Below are 19,842 nucleotides of genomic sequence, written 5' to 3' on the forward strand. Positions count from 1 at the left end.
ACAATTTTTCACACCCTTTTCTGTTTTTTTTTTTTTTTTTGCTTTTGCTTATGTATACTATCATATTTGCCATAAACATCTTTCATTATATCTTCATTCTCTTTCGACCACTAACCAATCACACTTCATTTGATTTGAATATAAAACATCCTTTGTATATTAAAGTAGAGTAATTTGGAAATATTTTTTGTTGTCAAATAAAATAAAACTAATTGTAAAATAGTATAAGATTTACATGTGTCATCATGGTTCTTACCTAATTGTTATAAAAGAATGGGAGAAATTATATTAAATATGCAACACGTGAACTATAGTGCATTCAACACTTTTTTGTTCATAGACCATTTCAGAACAACATATTATTCACTGATCATCGTTACAACACTAGATCAATTTTAACTATCGTATACACTTGATCATTTTTAACACTCAATATTGACCCGTCATTGGATCAAAGACATGCAGCTCAATGCTAACGATGAGCAACAAGATAATCCAAGAAAGAATCAACATAACGATCTTGTGTTTCCATATCTCCAAACACTCCCTTCATGTCCTTCACACTCTCTCTATAAACCTTTCCTTCTTCTCCCTCCATTACCAATCTCAGCGCTTGAGCAACATCTTCTTTAGTAAAGGAACCTGTTGTTTCGTCCCGAAGGATCATATGTCCAATTTTCTTTTCCTCGGCTACTCTCGCATTGAATCCTTGGCCGTATACAAAACCTATCATCACCATAGGTTTAGCAAACCGTACAGCTTCGATTAATGTATTCCAACCGGAATGAGACAGTACCAAACCGATAGAGTCGTGGTTCAGTGTTCTCAGTTGTTCAACCCAACCTCTCCACACCATCCCTCTATCAGCCGTACGCTCTTCGAACCCTTCAGGAAGCTCAAGCGGTTCGGTATCAAACGGACCGCGCCGAGTCCTTAACACCCAAAAAAAAGGTAAACCGGAAAGCTCTAAACCGAGAGCGATCGAATTAAACTCGGATTGACTCGGTTTAGCTTCTGTACCGAAACTTACGTAAACCACGGAGTTAGTTCCCCGTGAGTCTAACCACTTTTTAGTAGACAACCATGCGTCGGTATCTTTAAACGTTTCATCCAGTTTTGGAGGTAAAACTCCAACAGGTATAACCGGTTTACGATGAAGATCTTGTAAAAGTTCCAACCATTCTGCTTCGTACTCGTAACAGCTCCGTATGACAATGATATCACAACCGTCGAGCACGCCGGCTATACGGTCAAAGTCGGGGATATTCCCTTCGGTGGATTCCACCACTGCTCCATTGAAAATGGCCTTGCTTTCGAATAACTGGAAAAACACCGGAGTTTCGAATGGAACCCATTTAGGCTGCAACACAAAATCCTCAGGCGATTTGCGGTACTCCTCGAACCCTGGTGGTTTAAGAATTCCGAAAATCCCGCAGTTAAAAGCGCCGAAATATGCGTTTTTAATTCCAAGGCGGCTAGCTATTGGAGGAAGCCAATAAGGTGCAAAATCTTGGAGAAGCCAATCAGGTTTTGAAGATTCAAGAAACTCCGCTAACGGAGTTCGTAATCCGTCAAAAGCGATTTTCAAATAAGGGACGAGATCGAAAGGTACGTCTGTAGTGGCTTCGGCGGCGTCCGGGAGTTCCTTGTGGCCGGCAAATGGGAGCTTGACGAAATTAATGGCCGAGGAGAGATTCTCCGGCAACCGTGGGAGGAGGCGCTCGATGTTACCAGGGGTGGAAATGAAAGATACGTTGTGACCCTTTTGAACCATGAGCATAGAGAGCTCCAAGTGTGGAACCAAATGGCCAAAGGCTAACCATGGAAACATTGCTACGTGGAGCTTGGTTCCATCTCCATTCTTTTCTTTAATATTTGCCATTGTTATGGTATATGGACTATAGTCTATAGATGATCAACTCTAGTGTTCTATATAGAGGAAATGAAAAGAATGGAGATGGAACAAGGGCAAGAAGGTACGTAAGACATGTTGTCTGTTAGTTAAATGTGTGGTTAATAACCCTACCCTTCTCGTCCGTGTTATTTATTTATTTGATTGTGATAACATGTTGTCTGTTTGTGGGGGTTGTAATGGAAATAATTGTTATTAGATTGGTCCACCGTCGGCCTTTTTCTTTTGCAGATAAGATCCAATCCATCCACATAAAAATTAACCTACTCAATAATAGCGAGAAAATTCAGCAATATTGACGAAAAAAGATTTGGAAAAAAGAAAGAAGAATTTTTTTTTTCTTTTTTTTTGAATAAAATGTTTAATTAGATTCAAAAAGAAAAAAGTTACGTTTTTACAATTATTGCAACTGTTTGCCAAGAGAAAGAAAAAACTAGACTGTTAGGTCATCCTCAATGGGAAGTTTTAAGAGGGGTTGTTGTTGAAAAGAAATAAAAAAAATAAATCAGAGAAACCAAAAAAATATAAGAGAGCCTCTTTTAGTATACTCATTTATGGAATAAGAGACCATACGTGTCACGTATTCGTTGGCCAAACAGAATAATAGAAGAATTTTTTTTTTTTGATGTTGATCGATTTTTTTCTTCCTCTTCCTCTCCCTCTCTCTGTCTCTCTCTCGATCGAAGTCGCGAAGATGTTGGGGTCGGAAGATATTTTTGATGGTCGATTGATTTTTTTTCTTTCTCTTCCTCTCCCTCTCTCTCTCTCGATTGAACTCGAAGGAGATTGAATTCGGATATTGCCCTTCTCGGCTTTTTGATTCCGGTGAGTTTTTCGATTTCTAATCTCCTCATTCGAATCTTTTCTTTGTTTTTGGTGTAAATTGTTTCGAAACATTGGATTGTCGTGCATATGATTCTCTGTTTTTATCGGTGTTTGTGTGATCAAGTTTTGAACTTTCGAATTGGGTTTGGTGATGGTGGCTTGAAGTTGTTTCATGCTTGTTCTTTTCGCAATTGGCTAAATCCCAAACTGTGAACTCTCAATTTCAGAGATGCAATAGATAGGCTAACATCGGTGGAATTAGGGTTTATGCGGAATCCAATGCTAACATCGGTGGCTAACAACACTCTTTGTTTTCCGATTGCGTCGTTTCCATCATCCACGTTCCATTCATGTTCTAGAATTTTCTTTTGCAGATAACGATCCAATCCATCGACATAAAAATTAACCTACTCAATAATTGCGAGAAAATTCAGCAATATTGACGGAAAAAAAATGGAAAAAAAGCACCATCAAGAAAAAAACAACAACTGAAAAGGAAAAAAGAAAGAAGAATTTTCAGTCGCACTGTTGTCGTCACGACCTGAAAAAAAAACAGGGCCGTTGTTCTTGAAGAGGAAGAGAGCCCAATAGAGAGACGACACTCTTAAAAATTTAGAGAGTAACTAATAACCCCGTCGAGCAGCGAAAATATTGGCAAGAACATATCCATTAAAATCTATGAATCTCAAAACGGTACTAATATCAATGGGAGAAACAAAGGAGTGGGTAAATACTTTGAAGAATGAAGGACCTCATGACAACAGGCATACTCAAACGGCCTCTTCTACATGGATTGTTCCATCTTTTCCTATGATGAAATGCAATTTTGATGCATGTTTTAATAGTATCACCGGACACCACCCGAGAAATCTTGTCGTTTGGGGAGCAAAGAATTTAAATCACGCAGAAAATCTGTTGGAAGCAGAGACTAAGGTCATGTGCATTGGTTAGTCTTTCACCAAGTTTCTCATTAACCAAAATATTAATAAAATAAAAAATAATAATTTTTTATTATAAAATTTCTCAAAACAAGAAAAAAATTTCTTAAAGATTCTCAAATGAGAATAATTCTCAACTTTAACGAGAAACACTCATAATAAAAAATTATTATATCATATTTTATTGTTTCTTTTTTAAGTGAGAAATTCTCATGAGAAATCCCCAATGCACATGCTCTAAGGCTTTAATATCTTGATCAAATATGGATCCAAGATTATGATTCAGTCATCTTTGAGGGAGATAGTGAACTAATTTGCAAATTAGTCAAGGGTACTTTACAAAATGCATCTTTATCCAATTTGTTACATGATATTCAGCTACGAGGTTTCAACGTTCAACATTGTTTCTTTTAAATTTCGAAGACGAAATTGTAATCAAGTAGCTCATACTTTAGCAAAGTTTGGATGCTTATCACAAGAGTCCTATATCGAGTCTGTCTTTGTGCCAGAATGACTATATGTTCCTCTTTGTAATGACAATATATATTTAAAGCAATATAAGTTTATTTTGAAAAAGAAAAAAAACTATGAATCTCTTATTAATATAATATTATTATTTTTAATATATTTTAGTATTAGAATTTTTTATTTTTATTTTAAATAGTAAAAAACACTAAATCTCTTATTAGTATTAATAGTTTAGTGCAATTTAATAAAATAAATATATATATAATTTTAATAATATCAAACCATATATATAGATATATATAACTTTTCAAATCTCAAATTTTTACCTAATCAATTTCAAATTATTATATTAACTTAAATAATATTAATTTAGTATGATTATCTTTTAACAAATATTTCTATAATTTTTAAATTTATGCATAATGAAATTTGTTAGATATATATAATTTTATTTTATGATCTCTATAAAAATAATGACAATATATAAACTGTATAATTATGATGTAGCGTAAATGCGTAATATTTGGATAACCTCCAAATATTTAAAAATCTCTTTTATTCTTTATTTAAAATTTAGATAAGTCTCTTTCCATTGTTTTAGATATTTTTATATGAATGATTCAAAATAATTAAAAAAAAAAACAAAACAAACAAAGATGATATATAGGACAATCATAATTTTAAATCTTGAAAAAATCTTTTAAATATTATTAATCATGGAACATTATAGGGATATTTCTTATTTTATAATTAATGTTAAAATCTTTTAATACTGTTAGCTATATGAATATTAGAGAGAAATAATTGTAAAGTTATTTTGATATGGATATAAGCAATAACGTAAATTGTAATTCTTTTGAAAATGAAGATTTATTTCAAACATGTACTTCAAAAATACTAGTATAAATGTCTTCCACATACAAAACAATTCTTAAAGGATTCTTTAAATTTCTCAAATAAGAATCGATTCTAACCCCCTTTTTCTAAAAAATTCCAAAATCTAATATAGATTGGAAGTATCTTGATGTAATCCTCTCGCTGCTTCTTTCCAAAACCATACTCCAATCATCATAGGTCCAACTTCCAGCATCCAACACAACTTGTAAATCATTGTTTTAAAAAAATATATATACTATCACATTTGCCATACATATCTTTCCTTGTCCTCAACTCCTCATCCTCTTTACAGCACTAAACCAATCACACTTCCTTCTATTTTATATAATATTCAGATTTAGTTATCTATTATTACCATATTTAATCTTTCAAAATGACTATATGTTTAATGCTTTGATTTTTTTTACACTTTAAATTTGAGTATAACATCATTTATAGATTAAAATAGACTAGTAGTTTTGTCAAATAAATAAAACTAATAATAAAAGTAAACATTATAAGATTTAACTGTGCCATGCACGGTTCTTACCCTAGTTTTAAAAAAATGGAAGATACATTCATATTAAAAATGCAACACATGGACTATATAGTACATTATTACGTTCAGCACTTTTTAACTTTTTTTTGTTCATAAACCTTGACCATTTCAAAACAACATATTACTCATAAATCATCTTACAACACTTGATCAAATTTAATTATCATAAGTTCATTCAGTCGATCCGTCATTGGATCAAAAACAATGACCGGAGTTAACGATGAGCAACAAGATAATCCAAGAAAGAATCGACATAACGATCTTGTGTATCCATATCTCCAAACACTCCCTTCATGTCCTTCACACTGTCTCTATAAACCTTCCCTTCTTCTCCATCCATTACCAATCTCAGCGATTTCGCAACATCTTCTTTGGTAAAGAAACCTGTTGTCTCATCCCGAGGGATCATATGCCCAATTTTTTTTCCTTGGCTACTCTCGCATTTAACCCTTGGTCGTACACAAAACCCAGCATCACCATCGGTTTAGCAAACCGTACAGCTTCGATCATTGAACTCCAACCGGAATGAGTCAATACCAAACCGATCGAATCGTGGTTCAACGTTCTCAGTTGTTCAACCCAACCTCTCCAAACTATGCCTCTCTCAGCCGTTCGCTCTTCGAATCCTTCCGGAAGGTCAAGCGGTTCGGTATCCCACGGACCGCGCCGAGTCCTTAACACCCAAAAAAAAGGTAAACCGGAAAGCTCTAAACCGAGGGCGATCGAATTAAACTCGGATTGACTCGGATTAGCTTCTGTGCCGAAACTTACATAAACTACGGAGTTAGATTTGCGTGAGTCTAACAACTTTTTAGTAGACAACCATGCGTCGGTATCTTTAAACTTTTCATCCAGTTTTGGAGGTAAAACTCCAACAGGTATAACCGGTTTACGATGAAGATTTTGTAAAAGTCCCAACCATTCTGCTTCGTACTCGTTACAGCTCCGTACGACCATGATATCACAACCACTGATTACGCGGCCTATACGGTCCACGTCGGGGATATTATCTTCGGTGGATTCCAGCATTATTCCTTCGAACATGGGCTGGATTTCGTATAACCGGAAAGGTACAGGAGTTTTGAATGGAACCCATTTAGGCTGCGTCAGAAAATCTTCCGGCGATGTACGGTACTCCTCGAAGCCCGGCGGTTTAAGACCTCCGAGACATGCGCAGTTAAAAGCGCTGAAAAATGCATTTTTAATTCCCAGGCAGCTAGCTATTGGAGGAAGCCAGTAAGGCCCAAAATCCTGGAGAAGCCAATCGGGTTTTGAAGATTCAAGAAACTCCGTCAACGGAACTCGTAATCCGTCAAAAGCGATTTTCAAATAAGGAACGAGATCGAAAGGTACGTCTGTAGTGGCTTCAGCGTCCTCCGGGAGTTTGTTGTGGCCGGAAAATGGGAGCTTGACGAAATTAATGGCCGAGGAGTGATTCTCCGGCAACCGTGGGAGGAGGCGGTCGATGTTCCGAGGAGTGGAAATGAAAGATACGGTGTGACCTTTTTGAACCATGAGCTTAGAGAGCTCCAAGTGTGGAACCAAATGGCCAAAGGCTAACCATGGAAACATTGCTACGTGGAGCTTGGTTCCATCTCCATTCTCTTCTTCAATATTTTCTATTGTTTTGATTCATGTACTATATAGTCTATAGATGATCAATTATATTCTAGTGTTCTTTTATAGAGGAAAAGAAAATAATGGAGATGGAATAAGGGAAAGCGGTAAGACATGTTGTCTGTTAGTTAATATGTGTGGTTAATAACCCTACTTCTCTTACGGGCAAGGGAAGGGTTATTCATTTATTGATTGTGATAACTCATGTAGTTTGTTAGTTAATATGAGTGGTTGTAATGGAAATATTTAATATTAGATTGGTCCATCGTCGCTCTTGAAGTAAGCCCAAAAGAGACGACACTCTTAAAAAAAATTATTAAAAAGTGATTAATAATCTCAGCCAGGCAGAGAAAATATCATTTATTCTTGTGTCAGCGAGATATATGTTGCATAAACCTCTCTTTTGACGTACGTTTCTCGTTTTCGAAATTAGAAATTCGTAGAAACATACAAATGTTAATTCCTATAAAGTTTTGTTTGAAAACACCATGAAACGTGAATATTTTTTTTTTTAGTTTAGAAAATTAATAAATAAATAATTTAAAAATATAAAAATTCATGATACATATCTTATTATATAAACTTTGGTTCTCAAAATTAGTAACTCACTAGATCGTGACACGTGTTAGTTTTAATCGATCAAAATTAAAAATTCACCAGATCGTGACATATGTCAATTTTAACGATTAAATATCAAAGTTAGTAACTCATCAGATCGTGACACGTGTCAATTTGTGAAGGCACATGCGAAGAAAACGAAAATCATGAAGAACCGATTGGCAGTCTTGGAAAAAAAGCTTGAATTGAAGTCTGAACTAATTTTTTTATTATATTAAAACTTTAATTTACTATATAAAGTAGGGTTTTCAAATTAGCTATTAATATGATCATGACACATGTCAAGTACACTGATGAGATACTGACACGTGTCAAAAAAATATTATTTTTCAAAACAGATCTAAATAAAATTTACATATTTATATCTAAAAAAAAATCTAAATCAAAAAAGAAAATTAACAAAACTAATTTATTTTCCATTGTACGTTACTTATATTATACGTTTTTTTCAATAAGATTTTGACATGTATAAACAAAAAAGTAATTCACTAACCATGTATATTATTAGCTTATTAATAAATAAATAGTGAATAACAAATTTAAAAAGAATAACATAAGTTATGTCAAAAGAATTATTATTTTTGAAACATAATAAGACAGCTAATCAAGAAAATAACATTATATCTACATAACATTACATGTTTTTATCAAAAACTTTGATCTTTGATTTTTTTTTTCTTATATAATTTTGTCGATCTATTGCGTGGGTTTTTCATTCGTGTGAGTTTTTCAATGGAAGCTATGAGATGCAATAGAATTGAAGTATATAAGCCCGCTAATTTAATCGAGAATGGAGACACTGATGGAGGTTCCAAAAGTGATTGTTAGTAGCATTATAAGTTTGGAAGATAAGTTGTTGGTTGATGTTTTTAGTCAAAATTTAGAGTTGTCTTTTCTGAATAATGTTGATGATTCTGGTATTGACAAGAGCTGCTTGATCGAGTAATTGAGAAGCGGTTTTAAATTTGGGAAGTTGGAATGGTATACCATTTTAAAATTGGTTTCAAACCGGATTTATGTGGTTTTCTATCGAATTAGGTTCGCAAAACCGTTTAAACCAGGTATATAGAGAAATATATGAGAATTTTTGATTCAGGTAAAAATAAGTTGAGAATTTATGATTCGAGAATATTTGAGACGAGGTCATAGCTTTAAGTTGTTTTGGTAAAATTGGATATTTCTGAAGAGTAAAAATGTCGTTGATCCTTAACGTGATTATGACATATGTCATATCTTTGATTGTATATAAAGTTTTTATTTTGTAAATCTGAATCATCTAAGAATTATATATACCATCCTGATTATAATTTTCAAATTTTTATTTTTATTATATTATAGTCACTTTTTTTCAATTTCTTAACTTTATTGGGTTAGTCATAAAATCATTGTAATTGAGTAATTAATTTTCACCAGTTGTTCATCCAAAATATCTTTGGAGTAAAAAAAAATTCATGGTTAAAGTAATTATGTAACAAAACAATTTTAGAAATTATAAGAACTATAATTATGCCAAAATGAAAGTAAAGCAACATAAAATTTGTTTAATTTGTTTAGAAGACATTTTATAGGTGGTGATAAAGATCATACTTTAACAATAAAATAATTTTGGGTGTAAGAACATATTTTTAATTATAAAACATAGAGTAAAATTATACATGGTTACTTATTAAATATTGCTTTGATGAATTTGTTGCATGTAAAATATTTTGTAAATAAGTTGTGAAACGTTTTTTGAAATTTGACAATAATAATATTTGTAATGATGAGTATTTGGCAAAAATTTTAGTGGGATATAATTTAGCTTTAGATTATTAAAATAATTATTATAATATATTAAAAATATATAAATATAAATAAATGTATGAAGAAACTTAAATTATTTATAAATTTACTTTAGGAAATAAAATTTCTTTATATATTCAAAAAATTGTTTAAGGTTTAGGATTTATTTTCATCAACAATTTTTAAACCCGCACATCGTGCAAGCCCTTATCTAGTAAATATATAAAATATAATACAAGATTGGTTTCTATCGTAATAATTGGGAGAGAACTTTTATAAAATGTTCATTCTCTACATAGTAATTGTTGTACTTTGTCCAAACAAAAAAAAAGAGTAATTGTTGTACTTGTGTATTTCGAGGGGATGAGTAAATACATTTAAACAAGGAAAGGAATACTTCTCTGATCTTGATCTTCACACAAATGACTTATTTTGGAGTGGTGGAGACGATACAATGAGGAAACGAATCAGGAAACAGCGGATTCACAACTCTTTCACTCAGCCTCTCACTTTTCTTGATTGGGCGGGTCATCAAGTTTCATATTGTAACTTTATAAAACATGAGCTTGTATTTTCAAAGCATATATTATAAAGTTTACAAGAAAAATTATTGCACGCTTTATTCAGAATCCTTTATCATAGCACAAGTCACCTATCCAATAAAAATCTACCACATAGATTTTGTTTTATATTAAAAATAATTTTACAATAATACAACAAAATTATAAATTCAAAAAGTAAAAAAAAAAAAAAAAAAAAACTAAATTTTGTTTACTGTTCTCCCACTCCTCCACGATCTTTGCAATTTTTTTTAAAAAATTGACTAAAATCATTTAAATATTACAGAACTATCAAAAAAATCCAAAAAATCACCGAGACCATCTTTGTTGTTCTTCTTTCCGCCCCACTTTTTTTTTTTTTGTTCAAAAGCTTCACCTAGGCCTGGGCGTAAAAACCATACCCGAATACCCAACTCGGAACCCGACCTAAAAATCGAGTTCGGGTTGGGTACGGGTTTGCCTATAAAACCCTATTGGGTTCTATTTTCAAATATCCGTGGGTTCGGGTTAGGATCGGATAATACCCGGTACCCGTTTGGGTATCCATTAAATCCGAACATATAAACATATTTATAATATTTATCATTAATATAATGTAATTACCTCAAAATTATGATTATAATTTTGAATATTTCATTTAGTTTTATACCTAAATATCAAAAATAATCAAAATATCTAAAATATTTTGTCACATAAGTCAAAATTTAACTAAATTTATTTAAATTTAATTAATTTTAATTATATTTTTTTGGGTATCCGGTAGTTCGGGTACTAATCGGGTTCTAAAATTTGTAACCCAAACCGACCCAAACCCGATAGTACCCAAACCGAACCGAACCCATATATATAGAAATACCTAATGGGTTCTATATTTCTAAACCAGTTTACCCGAACCCGAATGGGTAATACCCGAACCCGAACGGGTTATCCTAATGCCCAGCCCTACCTTCACCCCACTTATTTTCACAATTGTCTTCTCTTATATCAATAACTGATCCTCACTCAGCCCTTTCAAATTTTCATAGAAGATATCATGGATTGTTACCTCATATCTGGTATAGAATGAAGACGACATCGTAAGCAATCTAAAGCAACTTTTCTGTGGTAGCAAACTCACGCAAACTTATTTTTTCATATGGCAAGCAATACAAGAATGAAAACTAACGAGAGTTGGTGACTTTGGTAAAGTAATCAATTCTGTATGTTATTCAAATGTTTACTTGAAATATCCGATCATGGTAATATAAATTTGACTACTGTCATTTGCACTACAGTATTTTTCGTATAATATATGTGTAACGATTAAAAAATATATAGATTTGACTTTGCTATATCTCTGACTCTGACTCTACGTACGTTTCTAGCTATAACTATCTTTCTCATCTCATCTTATTATGTTTATCTCTTGAAGGTGGACGATTACCCGCTTCATCCATACAAACACAATGGTGTAGCCGTGTAGATGGAAAAGTGATTAGAGGATTAGTCTTCTGTATAAGGTATCAAGTTATATGTTGTGTGAATTTTTCAGGCTAGCTTTACATTTTTCTCATATTAATCTTTGAAGCTATATTTTTCCCGTATGAAGTATGGGTCTAATCTATGTTGCACTAAAACGGGTACGGGAACTAGAAACAGGTATGGAATCGGGGACGGAAAACGACAAAGTAAAATTTATAGATACAGCTGGTACGGTATGGGTATTTCGATAAACACATAAGAAAAGATACCTATACGTTTAGTAAGAGCTGATTAGTAAAGCTAATGGGATAAGAAGAGAGGGGAAAAGAGTCTAGAAAGTAGAAAAAAACACAAAGAAATGAAACTATGCTTATGATACGAGTGCTTTGAATGAAATGAAATGGATGCAAATATAAAAAATTTGATGTTATCTACCCCTAAAGCATCTAAGACGTCCCCATAGAGTTCCCATTCCCAACATGTCCCCGGTACGGGAACGGCTACCAAATTGAAGAACGGCTATCAATGGTTATAAAGCAAAGAGTAATATATGTTCATTTTTTAAAATTTGAATCACGATATATGAATAAACAAATTTTATATTTTTATTAACTTTATCTATTATATGAAATATTCAAAATAATTAAAAAAATCAAACAAAGATGATAAGATAATTCTGATTTTAAATCTTGATAAAATCTTCTAAATAATATTTTTTTTGGTTAATATTAATCTTCTAAATAATATTAATTGTGAAACATTATACGAACATTTCTAATTTATTATTAATGTGAACATTTTTTAACTGTGTTTGGTTATATGGATAGTAGGGATATAAAATTATTTTGATATGGATATAAGCACTGACATAGATTATAATTCTTATGAAAATTAATATTTATTTCAAAAATACTAGTATATAACTATATATGTGTCCCATACAAAAAAAAAATTCTTAAAAGGTTCTTTGAGTTCCTCAAATGAAAACCTGATTCTTACCATTTTTCAGAAAAAAAAATCTAAAGTCTAATTTAGATTGGAAGTATCTTGAAGTTATCCTCAGGCGGCTTCTCTACCCATCTTTCCAAAACCATACTCAGATAATCATAGGTCTAGGTTCCAACATCCAATACAGCTTGTAAATCATTTAAAAATATATATATATATATATACTATCACATTTGCCATACATATCTTTCTTTGTCCTCATCTTCTTTAAAGCACTAAATCAATCACCCTTCCTTTTATTTTAATATCTATGATTTCTAGATTTACTTCTCTATTATTACCATATTTTTAATCTTTCAAAATGACTGTATATTTAATGCTTTGATTTTTTTTTTACACTTTAAATTTGAGTATAAAACATCTTCTATATATTAGTGAGAATGCAATAGAGGTGACAATCAGTGGTCTATTTGGTTCTTAGAACATCTCCATTGGTTGCATTTAAGCAAAATTGTTAGCTTAAAAAGCTAAAAAAATAAATCAAAAATCTTAATTAACTAACAATCAATCTTTAGCTTATACATTTTAGAAACAAACGATGCTTAGCTAACACGTGTCAGCCTTTTGAGTTAAAGTTTAGGAAAAAAAAAAAAGCGGTGTTTTTCTTTTTTTGTTTATCTCTGTCGTCTTTTCTCTTTCATCATCGAAGAAGAGTTTCATCTTAGACTGAGGAAGAAACCCATCATACATCCATCTAGATCAATATCTGAATTTTTCGGCTTGATTGAGGAAGATTTTTGGCTTGTATATATCAGTATGATGGCCAAATCTGAAATTTTTAGTGGCCTGTGTTCGTGGCGAATTGGGTTTCGGTGAAATTGAGCACTATCATGAATCGACTATTCGGGAAACCCAAGCAGGAGTCTAATCGATTTTAACGAGGTATGATCCAATTTCTACACTTCTCTCTTGTCAATCAACGTTTGATTTGAAAAAAAAATAGATCTTTGAAAGTGATCTCTCTACTGTTTGTTTACTATTTGTTTTGATCTGTTTGGTTAAGATTAGGAATTGCTAATTGGAAATTGTTTAGTCGATTGGGAATTTTTAATTGCTAATTGCTAATTGTTATTGTGAATTGATGTTAACAAAATTAGAATATGGGAGAACAATCCCAAATTCGCAAATCAGATGTGATCTTGAGCTTTCTTTTATAATTTCTGTGTATTTAGACCAATGAAGAATGCGAGCACTTGATCAGCCTTGCGAAACCGAGCATGGTTAAGTCAACTGTGGTTGATGAGAAAACTGGTGGGAGCAAAGATAGCAGGTTTGTAGCCACTCCTCTCTTTTTTCCTTCTAGTTTAACTTGGAATGGTTTGTTGTTTTTAGTTCAATCCTGTGCAGAGTAAGGACTAGCTCAGGAACTTTCCTTAGAACAGGACATGAAGAAGTTGTCAAGGTGATTGAGAAAAGGATTTCAGATTTCACCTTCATTCCTGTTGGTAATTGCCCTTTGCTTTAGTTCTCCAGTACTTTGATGCGCTGTAGGAAGTATTGTAACATCTTAAAACACTGGTTGCAGTTACTCTTGCTATCTTGTCTTGTGTTTACTTTGGAAAGCCTTTTGTGAGTTTGTGGATCGCTCTTTTGTTTTGTAGAAAATGGAGAAGGTCTTCAAGTTCTTCACTACCAAGTTGGGCAGAAGTATGAGCCTCACTATGACTATTTCTTAGATGAGTTCAACACCAAGAACGGAGGACAACGTAATCTTTATGGCTCCAAGGTGAACTTTTGCTTGTCAAAGACAATGAAGATTCTTCTTGCCGCTCATTCTCACATTGTAAATCATCTTCTGAGTAGTCGTTTATATCCATCAGTTCCTCATAGGATTCGTTGAATGCATCAAGTGCTTCCCTTGCTAGATTCATAACCAGAGGTTGTATTTCTCCAGGATTATGATTCTTCTCTCCAGAAACTGGAAGATTTACGTCTCTCTTGTAATTCATCACTTCATGGCTTTGCCAAATCCTTGACAATGGTTTCTTCTTTTCCTGTGCTTCCACGACCAGCTGTTCCACTCTACTCCCGCTCTCTTGTATGTTTGTGTTGGTAAGTGGCCTTCCTTCTTATTTGCGAAAATTCGGAACCAATTAAGATTACAATTAATCGTTTGTAATGTGTTTTAAATATGCTTTTATGAATTGTTTGTTTAAAATCTTATGAAATATATTCATTTTCAAGTTTTTAAATATATACAATATTAAAAATATATAACAAAATTTACTATACTATAATAATTTCCAAAATAACAAATTTAAATTAAGGACCACATTTTTAGATACTACAAATGGGCCATAAAAATAGAAAGTTTTTTTAAGAAGTTTGTTAATTTCACTTTTATTCAAAATTAATGTTTTTAGCAACTTTGCTTAAATGCAACCAATGGAGATGCTCTTACATAGTTATAAAAGAATGGAAGACATTCATATTAAATTCAACACATGGACTATGTAAGAATGGAAGACATTCATATTAAATTCAACACATGGACTATAGTACATCCAACACTTATAACTTTTTTTTGTTCGTAAACCTTGACCATTTCAAAACATCATATACTCATTGATCATCTTACAACACTTGATCAAATTTAATTATCATACGTTCATTCAGTCGATCCGTCATTGGATCAAAAACAATGATCGGAGTTAACGATGAGCAAAAAGATAATCCAAGAAAGAATCGACATAACGATCTTGTGTATCCATATCTCCAAACACTCCCTTCATGTCCTTCACATTCTCTCTATAAACCTTTCCTTCTTCTCCCTCCATTACCAACCTCAGCGATTTCGAAACATCTTCTTTAGTAAAGAAACCTGTTGTTTCATCCCGAGGGATCATATGTCCAACTTTCTTTTCCTCGGCTACTCTAGCATTAAATCCTTGGTCGAGCACAAAACCCAGCATCACCATCGGTTTAGCAAACCTTACAGCTTCGATCATTGTACTCCAACCGCAATGAGTTAGTACCAAACCGATCGAATCGTGGTTCAACGTTCTCAGTTGTTCCACCCAACCTCTCCACACTATCCCTCTCTCAGCCGTACGCTCTTCGAATCCTTCAGGAAGCTCAAGCGGTTCGGTATCCCAGGGACCGCGGCGAGTCCTTAACACCCAAAAAAAAGGTAAACGGGAAAGCTCTAAACCAAGAGCGATCGCATTTAACTCGGTTTGACTCGGTTTCACTTCTGAACCGAAACTTATGTAAACCACGGAGTTAGTTTTCCGTGAGTCTAACCATTTTTTAGTAGACAACCATGCGTCGGTATCTTTAAACTTCTCTTCCGGTTTCGGAGGTAAAACTCCCACCGGTATAACCGGTTTCCGATGAAGGTCCTTAATAAGTCTAAACCACTCTGCTTCGTACTCGGTACAGCTCCGTACGACGATGATGTCACAACCGTCGATTACGCCGGCGAGACGGTCCATGTCGGGGATATTCTCTTCGGTGTGTTCCAGCATTATATCTTCGAACATGGGCTGGATTTCGTATAACCGGAAAGGTACCGGAGTTTGGAATGGAACCCATTTAGGCTGCGTTAGAAAAGCCTCCGGCGATGTACGGTACTCCTCGAACCCTGGAGGTTTGAGAATTCCGAGAAACGAGCAGTTTAAAGCACTGAAATATCCGTTTTTGATTCCAAGGCGGCTAGCTATTGGAGGAAGCCAATAAGGCGCGAAATCTTGGAGAAGCCAATCAGGTTTTGAAGATTCAAGAAACTCCGTCAACGGAACTTGTAATCCGTCGAACGCGATTTTCAAATAAGGAACGAGATCCAATGGTACGTCTGTAGTGGATTCGGCGTCCTCCGGGAGTTTGTTGTGGCCGGCAAATGGGAGCTTGACGAAATTAAGGGCGGAGGAGAGGTTCTCTGGTAACCGTGGGAGGAGGCGGTCGATGTTACGAGGAGTGGAGATGAAAGACACGGTGTGACCTTTTTGAACCATGAGCATAGAGAGCTGCAAGTGTGGAACCAAATGGCCAAAGGCTAACCATGGAAACATTGCTACGTGGAGCTTGGTTCCATATTCTCCACTCTTTTCTTTAATGTTTGCCATTGCTATGATTTATGCACTATCGATGATGGACTCTACTGTTCTTTTATAGAGGAAAAGAAAATAGCATGAAGATATTTTGATTGTGATAAGAAATGTTGTCTCTTAGTAAACGGTGGCGGACCTATGTAAATTAATGAATGGGGAATCACCAGCTGACCTCCCCAAATTTCAAAAATTTCCTTATCACATAATGAGAAGAAAAAATACATTTGCGCCATCAAATTTTCTTTTTAAAAGTTATGTGTGGTTGTAATGGAAATGTTTAATAGATTGGCCCATCGTCGTTCTTGACATTATTGACGTTGTTTTATTTTTATTTTGTTTTTCTTGTCTGCTATGCGAAGAGAGAACCCAATAGAGACGACACTCTCTAAAGAATTAGAGTTATCAATAAATCCCGGTAGAGAACATATCTCTACTCTTGAGTTACTAACTTCTACATTTATGGCATCAAGCCACGTAGCTAAAGTGGGCTATGGACATGAAAATCACGAAAAAAATGAGATTATATGCTTGGTCTATAAGACAATCATCACATCTTCAATAATCTTATATATTTCCTAAGGAACTAACAATTTTTTTTGGACAATTGTCAATATAGATACCATGATTTTAAGTGTTTGGGTTAAAAGTACCACAAGAAAAGGTTATTTACTTATCTGATTGTGATAAGAAATGTTGTCCCTTGGTTAACGGTGGTGGACCTATGTAAATAAATGGGGAATCACCAGCTGACCTCCCCAAATTTCAAAAATTTCCTTATCACATAATGAGAAGAAAAAATACATTTTTGCGCCATCAAATTTGTTTTTATAAAAGTTATGTGTGGTTGTAATGGAAATATTTAATAGACTAGATTAAGACCCGTGCTAGAGAGCACGGGTTGAAATTTATTTTATTTATATTATAATTTTTATATAAAATATAATTTATAAGATTATTTTTGAAAGTTTTTTTGATAAAATATTTTGCAATAAAATCATATGCTATATATGATGACTTGAAAAAGACACTTACTTTGTAAGTTTTCTATTGTTAATGATTTTAGATAAGTACTCGTACTATAACAATGGTTAAAATTTATTTTATACAAAATTTTGTATATTTCTATTTTAAAATAAAAATTTAATATGTTGTATTAGTTTATGTACGTGAAGTTATTTCAAAAATGTATATTCTACCTCATGACTTGAATGACATTATAAGACATAATTTTGTGAATTTGGTTTTTAAAAAGCGAGTTATTATATTATGAGTAATTTAATATATTGTTATACTTTTTGTTTTAATATACTTGGTTTTTTGAAATTCTTTCATATTATAGTGACATATTATTGACATTGCTATAACAAACCAGTTCAGAGTGTTTATAGTTTCTAACTTTAATATCAAGTTTCAATATTTTAAAAATATTTCAAAATAAATTATATAAAGTTTATTATATTATATAAAATTATAAAATTCAACAAAAAAGTCTATAACTGAATTTAAATATTCAAATTTTGACCCGTTACTCAGTAAAATTTTTAATTCAATAGATATTATTTTTTAAGAATAATAATAATAAAACTTGAATATTTTATAAATTGAATCATTTATATTTGTTTTTAAAAATTTAACTTATGGTATATCCAGAAATAAAACTCTTTTTTAATTATAATAAATAATATGATAATTTATTTGTTTCACAAAATAGACTCATATATAAAAATGAAAGGTGAAGTATAATGATAATTAACAAATTAATATGTTAAGTTAGATATCAAAGGATTTTATTTGATGAATAATTTAATAAAAGAAATTAATATGGTAAGTTAGATGATATCAAATGATTCTTTAGAATATTCTCTTTAAGATTTTTGGAAACAATAAATTCGGACTATATAAATAATATAAAACTTAATCTATAACATATTTGTAACCAACTTATTAAAATTATATAGTCTATAAAACAATGTTGTGTACTTCTGTTTTATTATATAGGGGATTGGCCTGTCGTCGTTCTAATTTTTACAGCTATGGCATCAAGCCACGTAGCTAAAGTGGGCTATGGAAATGAAAATCACGAAAAAATGAGATTATATGCTTGGTCTATAAGACAAGAAAAAATTACACAGATGGTATCCAAAAGTTGGTTTATTCCTGATATGAATACATTTTCTAAAAATTGCTCAGATATTTAGTGTCCTGGGTGTAATTACAATTTACCCCTTGGGTTTATTTTTTCAATTTTAATTAAAAAAATAATAAAAAACACACATCAGCAAATTAAAATACACGTCATCTTCCATAATCCACGTCACAACCCCAAAAAAAAAAATTAATGGTTGAGTTACAATATTTACGGGAAAACGAAAGATCTCATCGATTCATATGACGGCTGAGTTATAATGTTTTGTGGCTGAGTTATCACAAGAAATAATCTGAAAGCAAACAGTTGATTTATATTACTTGACGGCGGAGTTATAGTATTTACGGAAAAACGTAAGATCTCGTCGATTTATATGACGACTGAGTTATAATGCTTTGTGACTGAGTTATAATGCTTTGTGGCTGAGTTATCACAAGGAATAATCTGAAAGCGAAAAACGAAAGGTCTCGTCAATTAATATAAAAGCTGAGTTATAATGCTTGATGCCTGAGTTATTGCACAAAATAAAACAAATATATTACAATAATACTATATCGGACAAGTTTTCGCTTTGCGCCCAACTTGTTTACATCGAGAACATGCATTTAGCTCATGGCTTATCGCGTTCAATCTGTAGTCAGCATGATGACATGGAATGCTGACATGGATGATGCGTCCGAAGTGGCAAGTCAGCCGCCAAACGAACATGTAAATCAGCCTAATTAAATCAGCCATCAAACAAAATTATAACTCAGCCGCAACATGAATAATATTACAGTAATTAAAAAGCAAAAAAATGGCTGCCAAATTCAGCCGCTTAATGTCATAACTCAACTGAAAATTTGTAACTCAGCCGTAACTGAATGATATTCTAGTAATTAATCTTTTGCTACTAAGTCAGCCGTAAAATGGCCGAGTTTTACGATAAGTCAGCTCATGGCGGCTGAGTTATAAAACTTAACCATAACTCAGCCATAAGCACATCTCATAAGTCAGTCGTTGTTCATAACTCAACTAGATTCA

At 32.8% G+C, this 19,842-nt stretch overlaps 3 protein-coding genes and 1 pseudogene across 6 annotated transcripts; 1 reads left to right on the plus strand and 3 right to left on the minus strand.

Moving 5' to 3' along the window:
- Window positions 1-344: 344 nt before the first annotated feature.
- On the minus strand, window positions 345-2,024 carry LOC147945398 (UDP-glycosyltransferase 91A1 pseudogene; annotated as a pseudogene). The gene has a single exon (XR_015596573.1). The product of XR_015596573.1 is annotated as a UDP-glycosyltransferase 91A1 pseudogene (transcript).
- A 3,437-nt stretch (window positions 2,025-5,461) lies between these two features.
- Window positions 5,462-7,210, minus strand: LOC104779840 (UDP-glycosyltransferase 91A1; the record flags this gene model as incomplete). The annotated part of the gene is given in 2 exon segments (XM_010504241.2): window positions 5,462-5,998; window positions 6,001-7,210. Coding segments are annotated over 2 exon segments (1,416 nt in total), but the record flags the coding sequence as incomplete, so codon positions are not given.
- Window positions 7,211-13,177: 5,967 nt separating this feature from the next.
- Window positions 13,178-14,816, plus strand: LOC104779841 (prolyl 4-hydroxylase 5-like). Of its 3 annotated transcripts, none has more exons than XM_010504242.3 (5): window positions 13,178-13,506; window positions 13,797-13,894; window positions 13,972-14,069; window positions 14,226-14,407; window positions 14,519-14,816. In XM_010504242.3, exons 2-5 carry the CDS (start codon window positions 13,842-13,844, stop codon window positions 14,678-14,680), a joined length of 495 nt encoding a protein of 164 aa, XP_010502544.1. In that variant the 5' UTR covers window positions 13,178-13,506; window positions 13,797-13,841; the 3' UTR covers window positions 14,681-14,816. The 3 variants fall into 3 exon arrangements, with proteins under 3 accessions (XP_010502544.1, XP_010502546.1, XP_010502545.1); XM_010504244.3 differs by having other exon boundaries at window positions 13,203-13,506; window positions 14,226-14,350; window positions 14,445-14,816; XM_010504243.3 differs by having other exon boundaries at window positions 13,203-13,506; window positions 14,226-14,350.
- A 119-nt stretch (window positions 14,817-14,935) lies between these two features.
- LOC104783542 (UDP-glycosyltransferase 91A1) lies at window positions 14,936-16,847 on the minus strand. The gene has a single exon (XM_010508686.3). It carries the CDS (start codon window positions 16,686-16,688, stop codon window positions 15,276-15,278), a length of 1,413 nt encoding a protein of 470 aa, XP_010506988.1. The 5' UTR covers window positions 16,689-16,847; the 3' UTR covers window positions 14,936-15,275.
- Between the last annotated feature and the right edge of the window lie 2,995 nt (window positions 16,848-19,842).

This window comes from Camelina sativa, chromosome 4 (assembly GCF_030686135.1).
Source record: "Camelina sativa cultivar CO46 ecotype springtype chromosome 4, ASM3068613v1".
NCBI classification, from domain to species: Eukaryota; Viridiplantae; Streptophyta; class Magnoliopsida; order Brassicales; family Brassicaceae; genus Camelina; species Camelina sativa.